This window comes from Gracilinanus agilis, chromosome 3, assembly GCF_016433145.1.
Source record: "Gracilinanus agilis isolate LMUSP501 chromosome 3, AgileGrace, whole genome shotgun sequence".
Taxonomy (NCBI): domain Eukaryota; kingdom Metazoa; phylum Chordata; class Mammalia; order Didelphimorphia; family Didelphidae; genus Gracilinanus; species Gracilinanus agilis.
Genome location: NC_058132.1, coordinates 488,616,919 through 488,642,231, shown reverse-complemented (window position 1 = coordinate 488,642,231; position 25,313 = coordinate 488,616,919). Strand labels below are relative to the sequence as shown.

Below are 25,313 nucleotides of genomic sequence, written 5' to 3'. Positions count from 1 at the left end.
GAACTCCTGGCAGCCCTGATAAGACCAGCTGAAGGGGTTCAGACAAAGCCCGAACAAGAGTTGGACCAGATAGCCTGTTAAAGGAGTCCCCAGGGGTTCAGAGATCCTCCCTGGAACGTCTGTCAGCCTCAATGCTGGGGGCTGATATGCCAAACAGCCAAGCCTGAGGCCCTGGGAGCAGATAAGCTGGGGTGTTCTAGCCAGACATCAGGGCTAGATTCCTGCCTCTGCAGGTTATCCTGATGAACATGTCTGAAAATAATAATTCCACTCTGTCCCAGCTGTATTAGAAAGTATGAGAGTATTTCTAGGTATTCGAAAGGACTTCTCTGGGACCCCAAATCAGACCTCCCTCCTTCAGTGACATTTCCCTTTACTGCTTATTTTCCTACTATACTATTTTAAATCCTGCTATGTACAAAAATGAACAATATGGAAACAGATTTTGTTTGATAATACATGTACAACCCAGATTTAATTATTTGTCAGCTCTGGGAGGGGGGATGGAGACATTGTGGATCATATAATTTTGGAAAACTTATATGGAGATTGTTATTTAAAAATAATTTAATCAAATCCTAGTATGTATAAAAATGAACAACAGGGAAACAGATTTTGTTTGATAATATGTGTATAATCCAGATCTAATTATTTGTCAGCTCCAGGAAGGGAATGGAGACAATGTGAATCATATAATTTTGGAAAATTTGTGTGGGAAATTGTTATTTAAAAATAAGTTAATTAAATCCTACCATGCTATCTTTTTTTTTTTAACTCTTACCTTCTATCTTAGAATCAGTAATTGTGTATTGTTTCAGAGGCAGAAGAGTGGTGAGGGCTAGGCAATGGGGTTTAAGTGACTTTTACACAGCTAGGAAGTGTCTGAGACCAGATTTGAACCTGGGGTCTTCTGTCTCCAGGCTTGGCTTTCTGAGCCACCTTGCTGTCCCCTCCTTGTCTTTTAACCTTGTTCAAACCCCTTCATAATCTTTCTTCTCTTACCTTTCCAGTCATCTACTTTAGTCACCATTATATTCTCTTTTATATAGGGATACCAACCCTACACACCCCATATCCTGACTCCAGACATCTTCACTGGCTGTCCTTCATGCCTGGAATTCTCTCCCTCCTCATTTCTGTCTCCTGGTTTGCCTGGCTTCTTTCTAAGATCTCATCTACAGGAAGTCTTTCCTGATTCCCCCCCTTCCCCCAATTCTAGTTCTTATTCAATTATGAGCTTCTGGAGGGCAAGATTGTCTTTTACTTTTCTTTGTATCCTCAGTCCCTGTCCTAGAATATAGTAGGCGCTTACTAAATGCCTATGAATTCTTCCTTCTGTTAACTGTTCATTCCTGCCTCCCTTCTGTTAATTGCTCTTGAATATAATTTGCTCACACATAGTTGTTTCCATGTTATCTCTCCCTTTAGACTGTGAGCTCCTTGAGAGTAGGGACTGATTTTAAAGTTTATTTTTTAATCCCTGATACTTAGCACATAGAGGCATTAAATCAATGCTTGTTGACTGAATTTATGGAGCATCTTCCACTTTTCCATTGAAAATACAAGTCCATATGAGAAAGAATGCTCTCCACATCTAGAGAAAGAACTGTGAGAGTAGAAATGCAGAAGAAAAATATGTGAGTTATCACTTGTTTGTATGGATATAGGATGTGGGGTTTTGGTTTTTAACAATTGCTCTATTACAAAAATGAATAATATGGAAATGGGTATCAAGTGATAACACATGTACAACCCAGTGGAATTGCTTGTTGGCTCCAGGAGTGGGGAGGGTAGTGGGAGGGAGAGAAAATGAATCATGTAACCAAGGGAAATATTTAAAAATACAATAAAAATAAAAACTAAAAAAAAAATACAAATCCATCTGTCCATTTCCAAATATTCTGGAAGCATCCCGACAAAGGAACCTCATAGCTGCTACATACAATTGTACTATTTATAACCTGCACCCTCTACTGGAGAACTTAAGGCTCCCAGTGTCTTGAATGTACTTTGCCAAGTACGCTTTTTTAGGGAAAAGACAGAACTCAGCTAGTTAATTCAGATGGATATAATCCAGCTCTTTGTTGGATCATAGCTTTCATGGGAAACCAAATACCTACATACTTCTTAGCCTCAACCTGCCTCTTCCTTGCTCTAATTTCACTGACATTTTTTTTTAACCCTTACCTTCTGTCTTAGGATGGAAATGATTCCAAGACAGAAGAGTGGAAAGTACTAGGCAATTGGGATTAAGAGATTTGCCCAGGGTCACCCATCTAAGAAGTGTCTGAGGTCAACTTTGAACCCAGAACCTCTCATCTTTAGGCCTGGAGCTCTATTCACTAAGTCATTGAGCTGCCCCAACTCCAGTGGTTTTTACCACATATTCTTTCACTACTTAGTTCAGCCCTTTTTATATCAGCCTTTTTTGCCTAAAAGCCAAGTGGATCCTGGGTAAATCACTTAATCTCACTTGCCTAGAGTCCTTGTTCTTCTGTTCAAGAGTTGTTTCTAAGACAGAAAGTAAGGGAAGGAAGGAAGGAAGGAAGCAAGGAAGAAAAGAAGGAAGAAAGGAAAGAAAACAAAAGGAAGAAAAGAAAAGGAAAAAGAAAGAAAAGAAAAGAAAAAGTCCTATCTTATATTAAAGGGGTGTGTTCATAGACTAGGAATAAAGCTTGACAATATCTCTAGTCTTATGTCTTTTTTAAAAAATCTCTACATATGGAGCTTGTACAAATGTAAAGAGATGTCAGAATTCCAAAATAAAGTCATAAAAGTCTCTCATCCTTTGGTGGTGACTCAAAGATTCTAACTGGTTAATGTTTGCAAAATACTATATGACATTATTGAATGCAAGGCATTGTATAAGTTCAAAGTATTTTTAATTATTATGATTATTACTGTGATTTATTAAACTTTGCCATAAATTTCCTCACCGTAGGATGAGGTCAGTACTTTTTAAGAGCAGGAGAGAGGCCCAGGTTGCCTATATATAAATGAGGCTTTATGTGTGGTCAATCTTATAGGACAAAGACTAACTGAAGACAGGTGAGTCTAAAGGCAAACCAGGAGGGGAAGAGATGATTGAACTTATTGAGGACTAAAAATCCTGTGTATGCTAATGTTGATCTCCCATTTGTGACTAGGTCTCCATTATAGGGAAAATGAAAGAGATGATGAATCTACTGAAATTATGGGCTGCTGTAAAGGAAATCCTAAAAGACTGGATAGTTGATGGTGTGCTTCTTTCCTATGTGTGGAAATGGCAATAAAACGAAATAATCTGTGTGGTGGGGGCAGGCAGTGTGTGGAGATGAAAGACACAACAGAGATAGAGAAAGAGAGAGAAGAGGGAGAGATAAAAGTGTTACAGGATAGAGAAGAAGGAAGAGAGAGGGAGAGAGACAAACAGATAAATAGAGACAGAGAGACAAAGAGACACAGAGACACAGAGAGACAGAGAGAAAATGTATGCAAAGTGGGAGAATGAACATGAAAATATGTGTGATAGCCACATCAGGAAGTCTGAACAAAGAATTAGCTCTTTTGAAAAAAAAAATGAGTCTCTTTGACACGACTGATTCAGAAGATTATTTTACTAGATTATATGTAGTTATTGTTTATACAAAATGTTAATTTAATATAATCAGAATTATCCATTTTACATCTTGTAATGTTCTCTATTTCTTGTTTAGTTATAAATTCTTCCCTTCTCCATAGATCTGACAGGTAAACTATTCTATGTTCCCCTAATTTAGTTATAATAACACTCTTTGTCTAAATCATATAACCATTTTGACCTTACATGAAATAAGGTATGAGATATTGATCTGTACCTAGTCTTTGTCATATTGTTTTCTAATGGTTCCAGCAGTTTTTGCCAAATAGTGGGTTCTTATCCCCAAAGCTGGGGTCTTTTGGTTAACCAAACACTAGTTTGCTGAGGTCATTTACCCCTCCTCTATTTCACTGATCCACCCTTCTCTCTCTTAGCCAATACCAGATTGATTGTACTGATGATTACTGCTTTACTTACAGTTTAAGATGTGATACTACTAGGCCATCATCCTTATTATTTTTTAATCAGTTTCCTTAATATTCTTGATCTTTTGTTCTTCCAGATGAATTTTGTTATTCAGATTATATGTAATTATTAAGAGTCTTGGGGTTTTTTCCTGAGGGGAGATGGGGAGAGAGGTGGATTTTTGTTCATTGAAAAAATTGAAAAGATTAACTAAAAAAACTAAATAAAAAATAATGAGAGATAAAGGACGAATACAAAAATGGGTAAATCATACCACTGCTACTTCCCTAAAATTAGCACACCCAAGTACCAAGTCATGAATACAGCTTCACTCTGTCCAGAGGAATTAGTGGCAGGGACTTGACACCAAGATGAATGAGGCAGGACCTCTAGAAACTATCAGCCATATTCAATGGTTAATATAACATATAACAATGGTAGGAGGAGACAAAAGCATGCCCTTTAAATGAACACACTTCAGAAGTCACTTAACTTGATTTGATTTTTCTTAGGGATAATATGGCATTAGTTGAGACTCTGCTCAGGAAGGAGTTTAAAGGCTTTCCCTCTGTGACATGATATTTCAAGAAGAGACATTCTATCCATTCTCAACCCTTACAAATGACAGCATCTTTTGGAAAAAGGTGCCCCTAGCCAGATGAAGTAGAGCTAACACTAATGTAACTGAGTATAATGTATACTCAGCCAATATTTTGTCAGAATTAATTTTGCCTTAGAGTATGGCGTTGTGAAAAGAACTTTGATCAGAAGTCAGAGGATAGAGGTTTGTGGACCAGGTCTGCTAGTTAATACTTGCTTGGCTGTAGGCAAGTCATATAACTTTTTTATTTCTCTGTTTCCTCATCTTTAAAATTAGGAGGTTAGAAGAGGACTAAGGTCCCTTCCAGCTCAAAATCCATGTGGTTTCTTCCTTTTTCTTTATAGGTCTATTTATTCTACTCTTATTACCAGTACTATGCCATTTGCTGCTATTCACTTCCATCTCAAAGATGGGAGTGAAGGTTGATGGGGTCATTTATATGTTGGGTATCATTTCCTTGATTTCTACCTCTACTTAGCATTTAAAGAGTGGTTTCCAGAACCAGGGAGCTAGGTTTGTATTAACTAATTAATCATCAAAAATCTGAACAAACATCCTGCCTAAAGGGTATTATACCCCACTGTTATCTTCAACTTGGGATAATCACCTTGTAATAGATCATTTTTACCTACCTGGAATATTGAACAATGGGTCTTGCACTGCTAAGCATTTTTAGTTCTTATTTTATCTTCCTCCCTCCTTCCTTCCCTCCTTCCCTCCTTTCCTTCCCTCCCTTGCTTTCTTCCCTCCTTCCTTTCCTCCTTCCCTCCTTCCTTCCATACTTCATTCCTTCCTTCATTCCTCCCTTCCTTCCTTCTTTCCCTCCTTCATTCTTTCCTTCCTTCTCTCCCTCCTTCCTTCTTTCCTTTCTTCCTTCTTACCCCTCTTTCTACTTTCCTTTTCTTTTTTTTCTCTCTATTCATAGTAGGTGTTCAAACTAACAAAATTAGATTTCACTAAATGAAAATAAAAATGTTTGGGAATACTAGATCCAATAGGAACCAGTAAATCACTCTTCATCTGTGGAAGATTATGTGGAAGTAGATGTCATATTTGCTAGCAGAAAGATGTCTCTGTTCATTCAGCATACCATCTTATACCATGCTGAGCATAGATACATAGTTCTCTCCTTTGTAGAAAAAGGAACTCCATAGTTGCAATACCAGAGAAGATCTCCTACTGGTAATTCAAAAAAACATTTTTTTTTACCAAGGCTAAATATAGGACAATGAAATATCTACTATTCTCTTCTGAATGGGATTAAAGCATTTTTAGTATCTCCTTTTAGAAAGTTTCTGGGAAGCCCCTGTGAAGATGTAATCTCAACCAGCCAGTCAAACTTCCTTATACCAAAACTCTGTCTCTGTCTCTCTCCAATTCCTTTTCCTTTCCTTTCCTTTTCCTTTCCTTTTCCTTTCCTTTCCTTTCCTTTCCTTTCCTTTCCTTTCCTTTCCTTTCCTTTTATATATTTGCAATAGGCCTTCTTGTTCTGTACATGCCATGTGCTCAGTGGGTACTAAATAAATGTTTCCTGTTTGATGCCTGAATAAGCCCATCCAGCCTTTATGTACTGGGCAACAATATGACAGTATTCAGACTAAATATGGACCTCTCATCTCTGTTCTAAGCATTTTGAAAAATTAGACCACCTTCACTGGCAGAGTAAAAGAAAAGCAGTAGTATTTGCCAAAATGATTTATACTTTCTGCTCGGTAATCTAAAAGTGATATGAATCTCTTTCAAGTGCCTTCTTAAATTTTTTTTTCTTTCCAATAAAATTTTGTTTTAAATTAGTTTTCTTTCCAATAAAGCCTTAAATTCCTCCCAGGCACTTCTATTTGCATGAGGAATGACTAAGGAAAATAACTTTTAGAGCATTTTCAAGGTGCCAAGTGTTATAGAATTCACAGTGATAATTACTGGGGTTTTATAATAATAGGGAACTGGGAACAAGTTCCTCCTACCACAGGGAAGAAGGGATTTCGTTGTTAAATGAGATAAAGAAGGTGGAGTTGATGAGTGAAGAAGGACTCAATGGAAGCAGCCATCCACTACATCACGAAGAGAGTATTTAGGTATTTTTCTTCTGGACTAGGAGGAAACTGGCACTTTTGTTTTTTTGTTTTTTTTTTTGCTTTTTTTTTTTAAACCCTTAACTTCTGTGTATTGGCTCCTTGGTGGAAGAGTGGTAAGGGTGGGCAATGAGGGTCAAGTGACTTGCCCAGGGTCACACAGCTGGGAAGTGGCTGAGGCCGGATTTGAACCTAGGACCTCCCATCTCTAGGCCTGACTCTCAATCCACTGAGCTACCCAGCTACCCACTTTTGTATTTTTTTTATAGTGATTAGAAGGTAGGGGTGCATGTGTGTGTGTTGAGCAGGGAGTGCCTGTACCAATCATGTTATATGTTTATTTGGTATTGATCAGTAGCTTCACTCAGGATGTCATTCTATTCCAGATGGTTTGAAAAATAACCTGAAATGATCTATGTGAAAGCTCCTTGAAAACCAGAAAGCAATAGGGATCCAACCTGTAATTGTTCAGTCCATAATATCCTTTTAAAAAAACCTTTACTTTCTTTCTTAGTAACAACTCTAAGACAGAAGGGCAAGGGCTAGGCAAACAAGGTTAAGTGACTTGCCCAGGGTCACAAAACTAGAAAGTGTCTGAGACCAGAATTGAAGGAAGGTCTTCCCAACTCCAAACCTGGCGCTCTATCCACTGTGTCACCTAGCACCCCTGCCATATACATTTATGTAAACATAAAACATATATTTCTATGTCCATTTATGGTTGCCAATTGGCAAATATCACTTCTGTCCCTTCTATTGCATAAGATAATCATTTTAACACCTAAACTTTTATGTAGCAATTTAAGATTTACAAAATATTTACAAATATTATCTCATTAAATCTTCACAACAACCCTGATGGCATTATTATTCCCATTTTACAGAGGACCAAAGTGAGGCCAAGAGAAGTTAAGTGATTTGCCCAGGGTAACACAGCTAGTAAATATCTGAAGTGGGATTTGAATTCAGGTCAAGCACTACCTACCTTCTAATCACCACCAAAAAAATACAAAAGTGCCAATTTCTTCCCAGTCCAGAAGAAAAATACTTAAATATCCTCTTCACCTTGATCCCAGGATGTAGTAGATAGTTGCTTTCATTGAGTTCTTCTTCACTTATGAACTCCACCTCCTTTATCTCATTTAATAATAAAACCTCTTCCTCCCTGTGGTAGGAGGAATTTTTCCTCGGCTACCTATTATTATAAAACACCTTTGGGGGCAGCTGGGTAGCTCAGTGGAGTGAGAGTCAGGCCTAGAGACAGGAGGTCCTAGGTTCAAATCCAGCCTCAGCCACTTCCCAGCTGTGTGACCCTGGGCAAGTCACTTGACCCCCATTGCCCACCCTTACCAATCTTCCACCTATGAGACAATACACCGAAGTACAAGGATTAAAAAAAACAAAAAAACAAAAAAACACCATTATTATCACTGTGCATTCTCTACTGCGCAACCCAGCTACCTCTAAGATATTGCCATTCCCTAGAAGTTGGTGGATCTCAGGACCTGGTTTTGTGGGATTTTTTCTATCTTTCTTTTTTAAAAAACTTTTTAGGTATATGTAGTCTAACTGTACCTGGGATACCCTCCCTTAACTCTCTATACCCTAATGCAAGCTTCCCCTATATAGATTTTTTATATGTTAAATTAGTTGTAGTAATCATAGTAATAATAATAACTCATATTAATTTATCTTTTTTATTTCCATATTATTCAAGCGAATTATCTTAAAGAACCAAAGCCCCAAAACATATACCCAAATAAACAAAATCATATGCTTTCATCTGCATTTCTTCTCCAACAGTTCTTTCTCTGGAGGTAGATAGCATTCTTTTTCATAAATCCTTCAGCATTGTCCTGGATCATTGTATTGCTCTTAGTAGCAAAGTCTATCACATTTGATCGTTCCACAGTATTTTAGTTACTGTGTATAATGTTATCCTAATTCTGCACATTTCACTCTGCATCAGTTCACGTAGGTCTTTTCAGCTTTCTGAAATCATTCTGTTCATCCTTCCTTATAGCACAATAGCATTCCATCACTATCCTATACCACAGTTTATTCAGCCTTCATCTCTCTTGTTGAAGTCTACAAAGCCCTTTACATCCATTATGTCATCAGATCACCAAAATAATTGCATAAAGGAGTTGTTTTTATTTTTATAGATAAGTAAAACGAAGTTAAATGACTTCCAAGGTCACAGAGATTGTATCCCATTAACCCAAGTCTTCTTGGCTCCCAGGTCATCACTTAATCCAATATATTATACTGCTTCTAGTTTCTTCTTATCAAGGGATTCTGAGAAGATGAGGATGAGGGATTGGAATGCAGTAGAGGACTTTCTCTTGTACTTTCCTGGATATGAATGGGGTGAGAAGAATCAGACAAGATCCCTTTCAAGCGATGGGGGGAGTGATAATGAGAGTCCCAGTGAGATAATCAAATCTCAGCTTTGTTGATTACTCTCTTTGTGACCTTGGGCAAGCTACTTAACCAATCTAGGCTGGTTTTCCGAGTCTTCATATGTAAAATTACATAAATGGATTCTGATAGCAATTTTAGATTAAAATCTATAATGCTTCTATGTATCTGAAGAAGGGCAGCTAGGTGGTCCAGTGTCTGAAAGTCAGGAAGACTCATCTTTGTGAGTTCAAATCTGGCCTCTTTCACTAGTTTTGTGATCCTAGGCAAGTCACTAAACCCTGTTTGCTTCAGTCTCCTCATCTGTAAAAGAGCGGGAGAAGGAAATGGCAGACCACTCCCAATAACAAAACCCCATGGGGTTATGAAGAGTTGAAAATTATTAAACTGCAAAAACCTAAAGAAGGAAGAAAAATGAAAGTATCCCAAATGTGGGAGAAAGTCACCTTTAGAATCATCTTTCAATATAGATATCTATTTTTCATGATTTCACATGTATAATTGATATCCTATTGTTGATTTTTCAGTGGCTGGGGAGGAATAGTAGGAAGGAGAGAATTTGGAACTCAAAAAAAAATTTTTAAAGGCTAAAAAATAAGTAATTAATAACAGAAAAATAATTAGCTTTCCATCTCTCCCTCTACGACCTCCTCCCCAAAAAAGGCCAAAGAAATATTACCTTTGCATATATATCTTTTGTTAAGGAAAAGGCTGTTGAGAGGAAGGGAGAGTCATCAAGCATTTTACCTTCTCCAAGCCTGAGTCTGGGCCTGAGGTTTGAGCAGAAGGCAGGCACAGCCCAGAACGCATATCTTGGATTTTCATAGTGCAGGAAGGAAAGAAATGCTTCTAAGTTTGTTCCTCAAATACCTGCCTTGAAAAGTATCAAGGGAATTGATGATTGCTTGAACAACAACTACAAGACAGGAGAGAGTTAGATCATTTTGAAACTTGTTGAAGTACTCCAAAATTTATAGAACTAACTTTGATTTTTTTCTATTATAATTCAAATGATTTCTTTTTTTCCTCTTAGTTGGGGCCTGGGGACATTTGGTCCTTTCTGTTTTTGTTTCTCCAGGAAAAACATTATAGATTTTTATGGTATCTGTCAATGCTTTCAACTCTTTCAAAGTAACATTTATTTCACAACCATTTCAGGTCCTGCAGAACAAGAGCCATGAAGATGCTTCTTTCCGGGCTGCTTCTGGGTCTGGCTGCCCTTATTTGTAAGTCATTGCTTTTCCCTTTCCATTTGGCATCGCTAGCATTCGTTGGCCCTAGAATTAGAGAAAACAAAGGAAACCAAGGATGGTAGGTGAATGAAACTTCTAAAACACAAAATTACAGACAATATAAAAGCCTCTAGTTCTTCCCTCCAACAAGTTCTGGTATAGGAAGGGACTAAGGTATAGGAAGGGACCTAGGGAAGAAAAGAGAACAAACATTTATTAACTCCCACTATGTGCTAGGCACTGTGCTGAGGCCTTTACAAATATGTCATTTGATCATCTCAACAATCCTTGGAGCAGGAGCTACTATCCCCATTTTATAGTTGAGGAAACTGAGGCAAAGAGAGTTTAAGTGATTTGCCCAAGATCACACAGGAAGTGTCTGGGGCCAGAGTTCCAGACCTAGCACTCTGTCTAGTCCCTGTTACTCTTTAGAGCCCAGGAAAAGGAAAGTCCCCTACAAAGGGCCTTTCTGAGGGTAAAGACTTGCAAAACGTTGCTCGGGATCAGAATTTAAATATATTTTATTGCCAACCCACTCTGAATACACACAGTATCCACTGATTTTGGAAGCTAAACTAGCTTGGGCCAAGAGTGGAAGACCACATGGGAAGACTATCAAATATGCAGATTAAAAACAAACAAACAAACAAAACTTTGAGGCTGCTAGATGGCTCAGTGGATATCTGGTCTGGAATCAAGAAGTCCTGAATTCAAATCCACCCTTGGCCAAAAGCTAGCTGTGTGACCCTGGACATGTCATTTAATCTCTCTTGTCCTTAATCTACTACAGAAAGAAATGGTAAATCACTCCAGTATCTTGGCCAAGAAAACCCAATGGGCAAGCACTGGAGTTGCTATGGTCTATGGAGTCATGAAGAGTTGGATGGGACTGAACAACAACTGGAATTTACTTATTATTCCATTTACAAAAGAAACATAATTTTAAAAGAATGTGTTATACTAATCATAAAGATCACCAAGAACCAAATATTTATGAACTTGGGCTAATTCCATAGATACTGACTATAAGAATAAAGGGAAAGGGGGGCAGCTAGGTAGCACAATGGATAGAGCTGGGAGGACCTAGGTTCCAATCTGGCTTCAGACACTGCCTAGCCATGTGACTCTATAAAAATACTAGTACTTATTAGCTATTAGGAATATGATTTATGTAGAATTCTGATAGTTTCCCTAAGGGATGAGCCTCTTCTTTTCAGTAACTGTCTGCATGCCAGCAGTTCTCTGCAAGCAAACCTCCCAGATGGAATGAAATGAGAACTAGGATTTTAATGGATGAAAGAGATGAATTCAAAACCTTAACTCCTATACACATATACTATATGCCAGTCTTGCTGGCAGAGGACAGATTTCCATATCTCCTTTCCTTGGGGTTAGGCTAAGAGCACAAATATAGTTAAAGCAGAATCTAAGCACCTAGCAAGAAGAAACTAGGACTAAACTGAGGTCCCAGAGAAGAAATTAAGTTGAGACAAAGAGTTACTTCTCCACTTTTCCCAAACCACATCTGAATATTTCACAGGCTAGACTGTACTAGTAGGGTTTGGAACAGATATGCCTTAGACTTCAAATTATTCTTAGAATGGAGATCAGTTTATAGAGAGCTGATGGTCCCTAATTTGTGTCCTCTTCGTAAGTCCTCAGTCTCCTCAGCTCTGTGAAATTCTATGAAATTCCGTGAAATTTTAGAGGAAAATAATGGGGAAGGAAACTCTGAGCAGCAGTTTCTCCTGTCTCCAACAAGGCATTCATAGCTCCTAACTCAACTCCCAGATGACCAGTGGTGTTTGATGAACAAAATGACTGACCTTGTTCCCTTTTAAAGTTGACAGAGTAGGAAACAGGATTTCTTCACTTCTAGTATGTTTTCCATTATGTGGCCACGTCCATCATCAAACCTATTCTGAACCATATCAGCTAAGTATCTTAACTCTGAAATTTCTTTCTTCTTCCAGGCCCTACTGAAAGTGGTAATTGGGGATGCTATGGAAATATCAGAAATATCAATACTCCTGGAGCTTCATGTTTAATTGCAAGAAGACGAGGACTGAATTTCTGTGGTATGGTATTACCATTATAGAAGAATATAACTCTTTTTCTATCCCTTTAAAGAGATCCCTGGGCCCAATAATGATCAAAAGTTGCACTTAGTGGGGCAGCTGGGTAGCTCAGTGGATTGAGAGTCAGGCCTAGAGACAGGAGGTCCTAGATTCAAATCCAGCCTCAGGCACTTCCCAGCTGTGTGACCCTGGGCAAGTCACTTGACCCCCATTGCCCACCCTTACCACTCTTCCACCTAAGAGCCAATACCCAGAAGTTAAGGGTTTAAAAAAAAAGTTTAAAAAAAAGTTGTGCTTAGAAAGAACAAAACTAACATTTCAAGGTCTAGACATTTCTGTGCGTTTCATTTCTTTATCTTTTTCCCTCTCCTTCCTTCTTTCTTTTAATTTTTTTCTTTTTCTTTTTTGTTTTCTTGCCTAGACTGAAATTGTGTGTCCTTCTCAATGGATAAGATTAGGAAATCTGGGGGCTTTAAAAAAAATGTCCCTAAATAGCTGATTCGCTTTCATGAACTGATCATGATTTATTCTCTTCTTTGATATGGTAGTCACAATTCTCCCTTTCATTGTCCAAGTTCAATGCTACTGCTCCTCTCATGAACACCGAGATTTGCTCCAGACCAACATCACTTCTGGAGAATTTCAGAAGTATTTCAGTCTCTTTACTCAACATCCTATGCCCAGTCCTTTCACTTACTGCCCATAGTGCCTGAGTTTTCTCACAAAGAACTTCCTCTAATTTGAAAAACATATGAACTATTCCTCCTTCCATGCCATACCTTCCCCTGAAGTCTCTTATCTCTTTATCCTGCCTCTAATTCTTACATCTTGTAGGTGATTGACTAATCAGGTGAATAAATATTTGTTTTCCGTTTTCTTTTGTAAACCCATACCTTCTGTCTTCGAATCAATTGGTTCCAAGGCAGAAGAGTGGTAAGGGCTAGGCAATATGACTTGCCCAGGATCACACAGCTAGGCATTGTCTGAGGCCAGATTTGAACCTAGGACCTCCCATCTCTTAGCCTGATTCTCAATCCACTGAGCAACCCAGCTGCTCCTCTGTTTTCAATTTTCAAACTGTCATTACCCTCATTTTTCTTAGGAGAGGCAGGAATGGTGCATTATAATCAATGTTCATTAAATTGGGAATAAAGAGACCTGAATTCTGGCCTTTCTTGTCCCTGTGACTTTGGATAAAATCCATGTAGTCTCTCTGAGCCTCAGTTTCATTGTAAGTAAAATAGGAATAATAATGTAATTATTTGACAAGATGATTGGAAGAATAACAAGAAAGGATTGATGTGAAAGCACTTTGAAAACTGGAAAGGACTAGGGAATCGGGTTTGTAATTTTTTCCATGTTAGGGAACTAGATAAATGAAGGGGGGAAAGCATTTATCAAACACAAATTGCATTAATGAACCCTGAAAAATGTTAGGGACAGATAGGGTGGATGTAAAGTTTCAGAGATACCTTAATATAACATCATTAGGTCAGATGGCAGTGCTTAGGGTCTGAAGTGTGTAGAGACAAGAAAAATGGATAAGACTTGAAAATCCTGAGGAAAAAGTGAAGGGGCAAATGCTAAGGCTCTCATGAGTTGCATGATTAGTCACATAGTCCCAATGGAAGTCTTTATGACCCAGGACTGGGTAGATTGGGACCATCTTGGCTCCTTGGGGCATTCGAGTTTCCCAGAGCCCTGACCCGCATCACAGAGGCAGTATGTGTCATTGGCTAAAACCAAGGTTCTTTATTCAATATGCAACACTTCTCAACTGCAAATCACTATGCAAAACAAATTTATAAAAAAAAATTAGATTATGCTTTAAATGAAGAAAGTAGCCATTGTTATCTTCTCTTGTATCTCTGTGGGTTGAAAAGACAGTCCACAGAGTAAATCCTCATTGGAGTTGGAAGGATTTGATCACCACACTCTTGACTATAATATATTCACTACATAGGAGCACTGTACCTAACTTCAAGTGCAGCCATGCAATCCTGGGATCACAGACTTAGAGTAGGAAGAGAGACCTTTCAAATAGCAACTAAGTGGACCAGTGTATAGAATGCTGGGCTTGAAATAAAAAAGACCCGAGTTCAAATTTGACCTCAGAAACTTACTAGAAGAATGACTCTAGGTTAGTCACTTAACTTCTATCTGCCTTGGTTTCTTCAGCTGTAAAATGGGGACAATAATAATGCCTATTTTCAAGGTTGTGATGAGAACAAAATGAGATAATCAAATGGGATACCATATTTGAAAGTGCCTAGGACATAGGAGGAGCATTGACAAATGCTTATTCCTTCCCAACCTTCTTATTTTCCAGACAAGGAAATTGATACCTGGAAAAGTTAAGTGACTTGTCCACAGTAACACAGCTAGAAAATGGCAAAGATGGGATTAGAATTCAGGCGATCCATCACTCTTTCCTGTGCAATATGTTGTGTCCCTCTCTGATCTCTCTTCATTTTATAGATGAAGAAGATGACATCCATTAAAATAAGACAGTAAATAACTAGCAGAGTTAAGAGTTGAACTCCAAATAGAGGGTTCTTTTTTTCCTGTTTGGTCACATGGTGGGGCTGGTAGTACAAGGGCTCAAGAAATTTCCTGGAATGAATCTGGGGTCAGGACATGAACCAATCCACAAGTAAACTCTGGGGCTCTGTTTTTGCACACTTCATTGATTTCCCAAGAAGAAACCACCCCTGACTGAAATGTGGGTCATGATGCTCCAGTTTCAGATATATATTTTATGGAGTCAGATTTCACAGTGTTTATCCTTTGCTTCCTTTCCCATTTGCTTTAGGAGTTCGTGCTTCTGAAAGGCTGGCTGAAATGGACTTGCCATACGTGCAGAGATATCAACCCACACTGAGGCTAGTTGGCCGAAAATACTGTTTGGATCCTGCTGTGATTGCCGGTATCATGTCTCGGGAGTCATATGGAGGCAACGTCCTTGTCAGTGGGGGAAACGTAGCCAGTGGAATTGGTTCGGTGCAGGTACTTTACTACTACTACTACTACTACTACTACTACTACTACTACTACTACTACTACTACTACTACTACTACTCACTGACATAATTTAAGGTTTATAAATCACTTTCCTCAAAACTCTGTGAGGACAATGGTGTAAGAATTATTCTCCCTGTTTTACAGTTAAAGTTACTGAGGTTTAAAGAATGATTTGACTATAGTTATGCTGCTAATAAGGATGGGAGTCAATGAAAACCTGTATCTTTTAACTACAGAGTACTATTTATTCCATTCTTACATTGTAATTATAATTTACTTTGTTGTAAAACTACAATTTACTACATTTATGCATACCCATTAAAATAAAAATACAAGGTTCAAATCCGGCCTCAGCCACTTCCCAGCTGTGTGACCCTGGGCAAGTCACTTGACCCCCATTGCCCACCCTTACCAATCTTCCACCTATGAGACAATGCACCGAAGTACAAGGGTTTAAAAAAAATAAAATAAAATAAAAAAATAAAAATAAAAATACAACTATTTCCATGTAACTCTAGATAGAGGAAAGTCCCCAACTATGTTACTGCTTCATTTAGAAGCCTCATATATAGATTTCTTTTCTTTTTGTTTTTAACCCTTACCTTTTGTCTTAGAATCGATACTAAATATGAGTTCTAAGGCAGAAGAGTGATATGGGCTAGGCAATTTAGGATTAAGTGACTTGCCCAGCATCACACAGCTAACAAGTATCTGAGACTGGATTTGAACCCAGGTGCTCCCAACTCCAGACCTGGTGCTCTATCCACTGTGATACCTTGCTGCCCTTCACTGATTTCTTTTCAAATTAAATGGTCCTGCTTGTTTCACTCTTCGGATCTCATGTAAATCTTTCTATCTTTAAAAAAATTAACCTGTTCATCATTTCTTATGGTGCAGTAGTATTCTATCACCATCATATACCACAACTTGTTTAGCCATTTCCCAATTGATAGGCATCCTCTGAATTTCTAGTTCTTTGCCGCTACAAAGCAAGTTGCTATAAATGCTTTGGAACACAAACATTCTTTTGCTTTTTCCCTGGTCTCCTTGGGAAATAGCCCCAACAATGGTAGTACTGAGTCTAAGGGTAGACACAATTTAAGAGGGAGTGATGACAGGGCAGTTGTATTTATAGCAGCTTGCTTTGTAGAATCAATACTGAGTATTGGTTCCAAGGCAGAAGAATAGTAAGGACTAGGCAACTGGGGCTAAGTGACTTGTCCAGGGTCACATGGCTAGGAAATATCTGAGACCAGATTTGAACCAGGACCTTTCATCTCCAGGCCTGGCTCTCAGTCCACCGAGCCACTTCGCTGACCCCCTAGCCTTAAACTTTAAGAAGTTCACTTTGTCAACTTGAAAGATGTTATGAAGATAGAAATAACAAATTCAATGAAAGATTAAATATGTGGAGAGAGTATAAGTGAAGAGACAAGGATGGGACCAAGTTTGTGAACACCCTTGATAGTAATAGAGAAATAAGGAAGATGGGAGGGTTGATAACAAAAGTACAGGACAAGTTGACTAAACTGAAAGGTGACAAAAAAAAAGAAAAGAAAAGAAAAGAAAAGAAAAGGTTTTTCAAAATTAAAAAAGGGACAGCTAGATGGCTCAGTGGATAGAGAGCCAGACCTGGAGATGTGAGGTCCTGGGTTCAAATATAGCCTCAGATATTTCCTACCTGGGGCACCCTGGCCAAGTCACTTAACCTCTACTGCATGACCCTTACTGCTCTTCTACCTTGGAGCCAATACTTAGTATTGATTCTAAGATACGTCAAGATTATAAAAAAAATAATAATAAAATAAAATATCTCCTTGGGCTCTCATTGTATAAGGGAAATGAGAATTGAGAAAGTTTGGTACTTTAACATAAAATTAGATTAAAATTGAGAAAATTTTGTACAGTTGCTATAATTTCTTGAATCTATATCACAAAAGAGGCAGTGAGTACAGCTGACATTGGAGCCAAGAAGACCTGAGATCACATCTTGCTTCTTAAGTATCTTAGCCGCATGACCATGGACACTTTATTTGGTCTCTTAGTGCCCCTACGCAACTCTTTAAGATTCTAAATTAAGAAAAATTGCTAGTTAGCATGAGTGGAGAGAGATTCCATCCTGGGTGCTTCTCAAATGATGAAATTATAAATCTGCTCTACTTAAAAAAGAAGTGTATCATCTATCTTTCCACAAATGGCCCCTGAACTTTTTGAATGACTTCCTTGCAATTGCTCCCAAGGTGCCTTGTAGAATTTAATACAATTGATGAGTGTCAGGATATTCTTATAATGAATGGGCCTGACTAGGTAAAGTTAGATAAGAATCAAGCTTTTCCCCAGACTTGCCAACATTTTTAGGAATAAATATTGATGCGTTCTTTCCTCTTCTAATTTTGCTTCTCTCTCTTTTTCTTCCTACTCTTCTTCCTACTCCTCTTCTTTTTCCACCAATTGTCAGTGACAACAGATTATAAGAAAGCAGGGCAGCTAGGTAGCACAGAGGACAGAGAGCCAGGCCTGGAAGCAGGAGGTCTTGGGTTCAAATCTGGCCTCAGACACTTCCTAGCTGTGTGACCCTGGGCAAGTCACTTAACCTCCAATTGCCTAGCCCTTGCTGTTCTTCTGTCTTAGAAGTGATACTAAGACAGAAGGTAAGAGTTTAAAATAAAAAACCAAAAAAAAAAAAAGAAATCTTAGTAGTAAGTTCATTCTTTAAATCCTTTGAAAAGAATTATAATTGTGAATGAAAAGCAATTTTTCAGCTATGTTCCCTTGTACCAATAAACAACAACAAGAAGTCATATTTTTATGATTGTATTAATTTTGGACTTTCTAGAAGCAGCCAGAAGGCACTATGGATTAAGGACTGGGCCTGGAGTCAGGAAGACCTGAGTTCAAATCGAGCCTCAAACACTTGGCAGTTGTGTGACCCCAGGCAGTCATTTAACCTCTACATGCCTCAGTTTCCTCAAATGCAAAATGAAGAAAATAATAGAACTTACTTTCCAGAATTATTGAGAAGATCAAATAAAATAGCATCTGTAAAGCTAAGGGTAAAGCACAGTAACTGGCACATCATAGGTACAAAATAAATATTAGTTTCTTTCCTTCTTTCCTTCCTTGGCTTTCAGCTCTACCTCTCTTTTTTCCTACTGCTAGTACTCTCCTCCTTCATATCAATCATAGAGCTTCCTTCCTTTTTTCCTCCCTTCCTCTCTTCCTTTCTCCCTCCCTCCCTTTCTCCCTCCCTTCCTTCCCATATTTCTTTGGTTCTTTCTTCCTTTCAGATCCTTACCTTCTGTTTTAGTATTAATTCTAAGACAAAAAAGCAGCAAGGGCTAGCAATTTAAATGACTTCAGCCTCTACCACTTCAATCTTTTCCCTTTTTCAGATTAGAAGTAGTAGGAGAGTGCTGAACACAAGGACAAGAACAAGAAAAGCAAAGGTGACAGCATCATAGTCATGAAACCCAATTACCGAGCATCTTTCTGTTACCTTTTTTCTAGCCTGGTGTTATCCAGCAAATTCCTACATATTGGACTAGTGAAACACGGGCTGGTCAGGTTTCAGAAATTCTGACTACGAGAATCAAGGAAATTCAGAGAAGATACCCAACAATTTCTGCTGACCAGTATCTGAGAGGTACATGTAATTTCATTGCTTCATCCCATGATAGAACATCCTATCATCATGTGAAGGTCACCCTGCATTCATGAGAGTTTTGCTATGTAGCGTCCTAGACAGGCCTACAAAACCGGAAAGGCTTTCAATGCCATTCCAGCAATGGTCTATCATCCAGGATCCAGCCTAAGTTCAGAAAAGCTTTGCCACAGAAGATGGGCAGCCAAAGCTTTTGGTCACAGAAACTCAGGTCTACTAAGGAATAGGGGTGGTAATGATATAAATTGTATGAGTAGAGGGAGTAGTGGCATTGATGAAATTAAAGATCTTTGAAGAATTAATTTGATCAATCAATCAATAAGAATTTTAGAGGCAGCTAGGTGGCTCAGTGGAGAGAGAGCCAAGCCTAGAGATGGGAGGTCTCAGATCAGGCCTCAGACACTTCCTAGCTATGTGAACCTGGGCAAGTGTCTTCCCAATTGCCTAGTCCTTACCATTCTTCTGTCTTGAAACCCATACTTAATGCTGATTCTAAGACAGAAGGAGAAAGGGGGAACGGGAGAATGGAGGGGGAGAGAGGAAGGAAGGGAGGGAGGAAGGGAGATAGAAAAGAAGGAAGGAAAACTCTTTAAAACTGTCTACTAAGGGATAGAAGGTATGAATTGTGTAGGTAGAGGGAATGTTGGCATTAATGAAATCAGAGATCTTTGAAGAATTGATTTGATCAATCAATAAGCATTTCAAGCAAGAGACACACAAAGACAAAAAGGAAATAGTGAAATAAGAACAATAGAATAATTAACAACAAATTTAGTATCACATAAGCCAGATTATCCCAATAGCTAAGCCACTTCATGGCGTCCAGGTGACTTTGGAAACTGACTAGAGTTCTCTTCATAAGACTGAAATAATGACCTACTAAATAGTGCCTTGTCCTATACTAGATTATTTTTGTTTTTTTAGGTGGACTCTGTGCCTACAGTGAAGGGCCAGGATATGTCAGAAGCAATCAAGACTTTAGCTGTGACTTTTGCAATGATGTCTTGGCTCGAGCCAGATATTACAAGGGTCATGGATTCTAACGTAAAGATAAAAGAGAAGGCTACATTGTCTGGATTAAGCAATTCACATTACTATGGGAAACATGAATGAAGGCAAAATATTCAAAAAAGACTGGACAAGCAATGGCTGTAACTTGAAACTGTTTGTTTTGGATTTCCATAGTAATAAGATAAATAAAAATTAAAGGGGAAATTATAATCAGCACCTGCTAATTCTCCAATGAAATATGTGCAGACATTGCTTTTCATTTGGGGTCTAACTTGGGATTTCATTGGTATGGGAATCTCCTGGTGTGAGTAGCAGCTAGGTGGCACAATGGATAGAGAGCCAGGCCTGGAGTTTGGAGGACCTGGGGTCAAATGTGACCTCAGACATTTCCTAGCTGTGTGACCCTGAACAAGTCTAGCCTAGCCCTTGTCCTTCTGTCTTAAAATTGATACTACGGCAGAAGGTAAGGATTTTTAAAAAAGATATACATATACATATACACATGTAATAATGAAAGTAAAATATTAAATTTAATAGTAATTTTTTTAAAGATTGTGCTTGCTGTCTATAAAATTAACTCTCAAGTCATGAGTCTGATAGTAGTGCTTAACAATTAAGTTTTTAATCAAAATGGAGATAAAGTAAAAGGAGGGAAATGTAGGAAGGAGACAGAGGATATCTCCTAGGTAAATTACCCTAAGCCAAATAAGGAAACTGAAATTCAAAGCCCACCAAGCTGTTTAAACCTGCAAAATCCCTCAAGTGCACAGCAGGCACTAGTGCTTCCACTCCCAATCTTGTTCCCCTGAAGTGTCAACCCCCAGAGAGATCACACTGTGTCCCTCAATGTACGCACACAAAATGGGATGTGAGGTAGGAGGAGCTTCGGGAGGACGAGCCTGGGGAGTTGGATTTTATCTACACAATCCCCCTTATGATTCTATTGGGAAACAAACATGTTGGTATCTCCCAGATTTATATGGTCTGATTTTACCTTCACTCTCAGGGAGAGGGGAGTCAAAATGGCGACCAAACTGAGGTACTTATCAGAAATCTGGTACAGGGAAATCCTGCGTCTGATGCTGTCAAATAGCCACTTCCTCAAACCTCAAAACAAGTTCCCTGTCCTGGCACAGATTCTCATCAATCCCATTGGGATTGGTTGGTCTCCTTGATCTTGTGCTTCTCAGCACTGTACAACAAGTCTTTTGTAATTCCTTCTTCTGAAATCAGACATAATTATTATTCAAAGTCCCATAACACTTAACAATTAATAGCAGGTTTCTATAGTCTAAAGCTTTGGGATATGCATTGATATTAGGGCTAATGGATATTTTAAACTTATCCTTTTGCATAAAAGGGAAAAAACAATAATAAGATTTTAAAAAATAAAAAATTCATAGCTCCCATTCCATAACAATGTGTCAGCCAAAACAGTATTCAACTTGTCTATGGAATTATATCTCTAGTCGAATCATAGGAGAAGTTAATACATATATGCATATATATATATATACACATATATATATATATAAATTGCATTACAGGATATAGTCAATCAGTATCTATAGAAAATACCCATTTTACATATGAGCAATGAATCCAAGAGTCCTTTTCTCCAATTTTGATAGCTGTTGGAGTTGTTAACAGGACTTGGAAAAGACCTTCCTAGGCAGGCTGAGCTTCCCCAGTGTGCTGGAAGTTCTTTATGTATATCTTATCTCCTGGGCATAGGTCATGGAAGAAGTCTATAGGTCCTGCTTGTACAGCAGCTCCACATTCATGGAGTTCTCACAATTTGATCTGTAAGTCCTGTATATATGAAGCAATACAAGTGTCACCACCTAGTAATGATGCGTATGCAGGAGAAAAAGGCTTTTATAGGGGGACGTTCAAAAAGCATCTCAAATGGTGAGATGTGTAGATCTCCCCTGGGCCTGCTTTGAAGGTAAAAGAGAGCTAGAGGGAGAACTTCAGGCCATTTTAAGTGAGTCTCAGTGCACAGTTTTTCAATCACAATTTTAAGATCTCTATTCATTCTTTCAACTTGGCCTGAGCTCTGGGGATGATATGGTACATGGAATTTGGGAGTAATATCCAAAAAAGAATAAATTTGAGACAAAGCCAAATCAGTAAAATGAGTTCCCCTGTCTGAATCAATTTGTGCTGGCCGACCAGAGCAAGGAATAATCCCTTTTAAGAGCACCTTGGCAACAAAAGCCACTGTTGCTCAGGTGCTAGGAAATGCTTCCAGACATCTGGTCAGCTGATCCACTATGACTAGACAAAATTTATACTGTCCAGCCTTTGGCATAGTGATAAAATCAATTTGTAGGTATTCAAAAGGTATGTAAGCCAGAGGACGCCCACCAAAAGCTTTGCCCTGAAAGGCATGCTGATTATAGGCTTGGTTGGTGGGGCAGGCTGCACACACTTTAGAGGCTATGGTAGTTATACCAGGGGCTATCCATACTCTTTTTTTTCCTTTTTTTTAAACATTTATTAATATTAATTTTTTAGAAAAGTTAACATGGTTACATGATTCATGCTCCTACTTTCCCCTTCACCCCTGGTCAATGTGCATTTCCACTGGTTTTAACATGTGTCATTGATCAAGACCTATTTCCAAATTGTAGATCATTGCATTGGTGTTATCCATACTCTTTTAACAGAGTCTACAATACCCTGGGTGCCCAAGTGACCATTTTTATGAATGGATAAGCATATTTGGTGATAAAACTTCTAGGAAGTAGGGGTTTTCCTTCAAATGACACCCATACCCCATTGATCTGTTTTGCTTTAAACTCTTGCTTCCATTTTTCCACTTCCTGTTCATTATAAGAAAGAGATAAATTTGAGTAGTTACTAGTTGACAAAGTTAAAATTAATTTTGGTCCTTTAGGAGCAGCGAGCTTTGCTGCAGTATCTGCCTGGTGGTTCCCCCTAGAGACAGGGTCAATTCCACCTGTATGGGTAGAGCAATGAACCCTCCTGAAGTGCCAACCCCCAGAGAGAGCACTCCATGTCCCACAAGATACTCATGCAAAATGAGATATGGGGTAGGAGGAGCTTAGGGAGGACGAGCCTGAGGAGTGGATTTTAGCTACACACATACGTACATACATATATATGTGTGCGTATATATGTATGTGGAGAGAGAGAGAGAGAGAGAGAGAGAGAGAGAGAGGGAAGGCAGAAGGAGGGAAGGAGGGAAGGAGGGAAGGAGGGAAGGAGGGAAGGAGGGAAGAAAGAAACTTCCTGGTGTGGAAACAACATCCACTGATGCAGATACTATCTATTCATCTGTAAATTCATAGACTCATATATGTAAAGTTTAGAGGCACTTGGTGGCCATCTAGTCCAAGCCCTTTAATTTAACAATGAGGAAACTGAATCTCAAGAAAGGCTAACTTGTTCAAGGTCTCACAGATAGCTGTAAGAATCTGAATTGGAACCCAAGTTCTTTCACTCTATAACAAATATTCTTTCAGCTCTACCATGCTATCATCTCCCATTATTCTACATATGACATATAAATCATTTTATTAAGTCACACCAAGAGGTTTAGTGGTTTTATAAAATGTCTATTATGTGTCAAATGAAGAATTTGAACGTGGTTCTGCTATCTACTCCCTTCAGGGTATACTTTTGTGTATATATAATGTATGTACATATGTAAAAATATACTTGATATAATATTGAATAGAACTGGGTTGTAACATAACACTTTTATTCTTAGTCCCTGATCTAAAATGTTAGAAATGAAATAGAAATTATCTAATCCATCTTAGATCTTAAACTAATTATAAAGGCTATTTATATACTTTAGATGCCTTTTAAAAACTATGAAAGAATTCTCCTTAATAGAATCAGAAGGGAAGACTGGCCACTTGGACACCAACCTGCAGCCTTCTGGGGAACACAGTTCAAACAATTTCTTCTAATGAGTGAAGGTCTTTTAGATCCAAACACAATAGGAAATTGTGTACTAGGGATTTTTCTCCATTATATCCACAATATAGTTTATTATGATTTTAATATTTTACTTGAATAATTCAAATAAGTCCCTCAAACTCTTGTCTCATTTGGCTTTCATGGAGCTATTGTGTTTCCCAAGCTAAGTTCCATGAAGCCCTGGTATTCATTTCAGTTGTCTGACCACAATTCTGCACTTAAGAGATATGATGTAATGTGTTATGGTATGATCTGAATAGAGGTTCTCTGAAAAATTTCTCTGCTAGTGATACTTCTCTCTCTAAAATCTTAAATATGGGGGAGCAGCTGGGTGGCTCAGTGGATTGAGAGCCAGGCCTAGAGATGGGAGGTCTTAGGTTCGAATCTGGCCTCAGATACTTCCCAGCTGTGTGACCCTGGGCAAGTCACTTGACCCCCATTGCCTATCCTTACCACTCTTCTGCCTTGGAGTCAATACAAAATATTGACTCCAAGACGGAAGATAAGGGTTATTAAAAAATAATAATAACAAAAAAATAAAATCTTAAATTTGAATTTTCACATTATTTTATTATTTATTTTAGCAAATATTTATTTTATCAAAATACTTATTGCATGCAGAAATTTTTGGAAATGAAGATAAGCTTAATTCCCTCTCTTTTACTCCCAAATTGCATTGGGAATTGCCATATCCCCTCAAAGTCCTGAAGTAGCATTTATGGTTTCTGCCAATGTATTTCAAGTGTTCTATGGCTCAAAGTGTTCCCTAGCCAAATTCATTTGGCAAATGCTGCTGTAAGTGATACAGAGGAAACAGCATCCAAAGAAACAAATTAACTTTTTACCAGTCTCTGGGGACCATGTGTTAACCCCAAGGAGATAATTTACCAAATGACAACCTGTGGCCTTGAAGGAGATTGTTTACTTTACCTAAGGATGTCCTTTATCTCAAGAAAGATTTTACACTCCTTGCCTTGTCACAGAAATATCAAACATTACACATATATATATGTATATGTATACATATATATATATACACACACGCGCGCACATGCATACACACATATGAGAGACAGAGAAACAGAGAAAGACAAGAGAGAGAGGGAGGGAAGGAGAGAGGGTGGAGAGGAAGAGGGAGAAAGGGGGAAGGGGAGAGAGACAGAGACAGAGAAAGAGAAAGAGAAAGAGATACAGAGAGAGAGAGAGAGAGAGAGAGAGAGAGAGAGAGAGAGAGAGAG

The 25,313-nt window shown here is 38.4% G+C and overlaps 1 protein-coding gene across 1 annotated transcript; it reads left to right on the top strand.

Moving 5' to 3' along the window:
• The first annotated feature begins 10,301 nt into the window (after window positions 1-10,301).
• LYG1 (lysozyme g1) lies at window positions 10,302-20,153 on the top strand. Its single transcript, XM_044667025.1, has 5 exons — window positions 10,302-10,344; window positions 12,324-12,428; window positions 15,241-15,434; window positions 18,957-19,092; window positions 20,035-20,153. Exons 1-5 carry the CDS (start codon window positions 10,302-10,304, stop codon window positions 20,151-20,153), a joined length of 597 nt encoding a protein of 198 aa, XP_044522960.1.
• The last annotated feature ends 5,160 nt before the right edge of the window (window positions 20,154-25,313 follow it).

Coding starts and splice junctions, on each gene's coding strand:
- LYG1 (XM_044667025.1), top strand. CDS start 10,302: ATGCTTCTTTCCGGGCTGCTTCTGGGTCTGGCTGCCCTTATTT. Junction 10,345..12,323: donor GGGTCTGGCTGCCCTTATTT/GTAAGTCATTGC, acceptor TTCTTCTTCCAG/GCCCTACTGAAAGTGGTAAT. Junction 12,429..15,240: donor ACGAGGACTGAATTTCTGTG/GTATGGTATTAC, acceptor CATTTGCTTTAG/GAGTTCGTGCTTCTGAAAGG.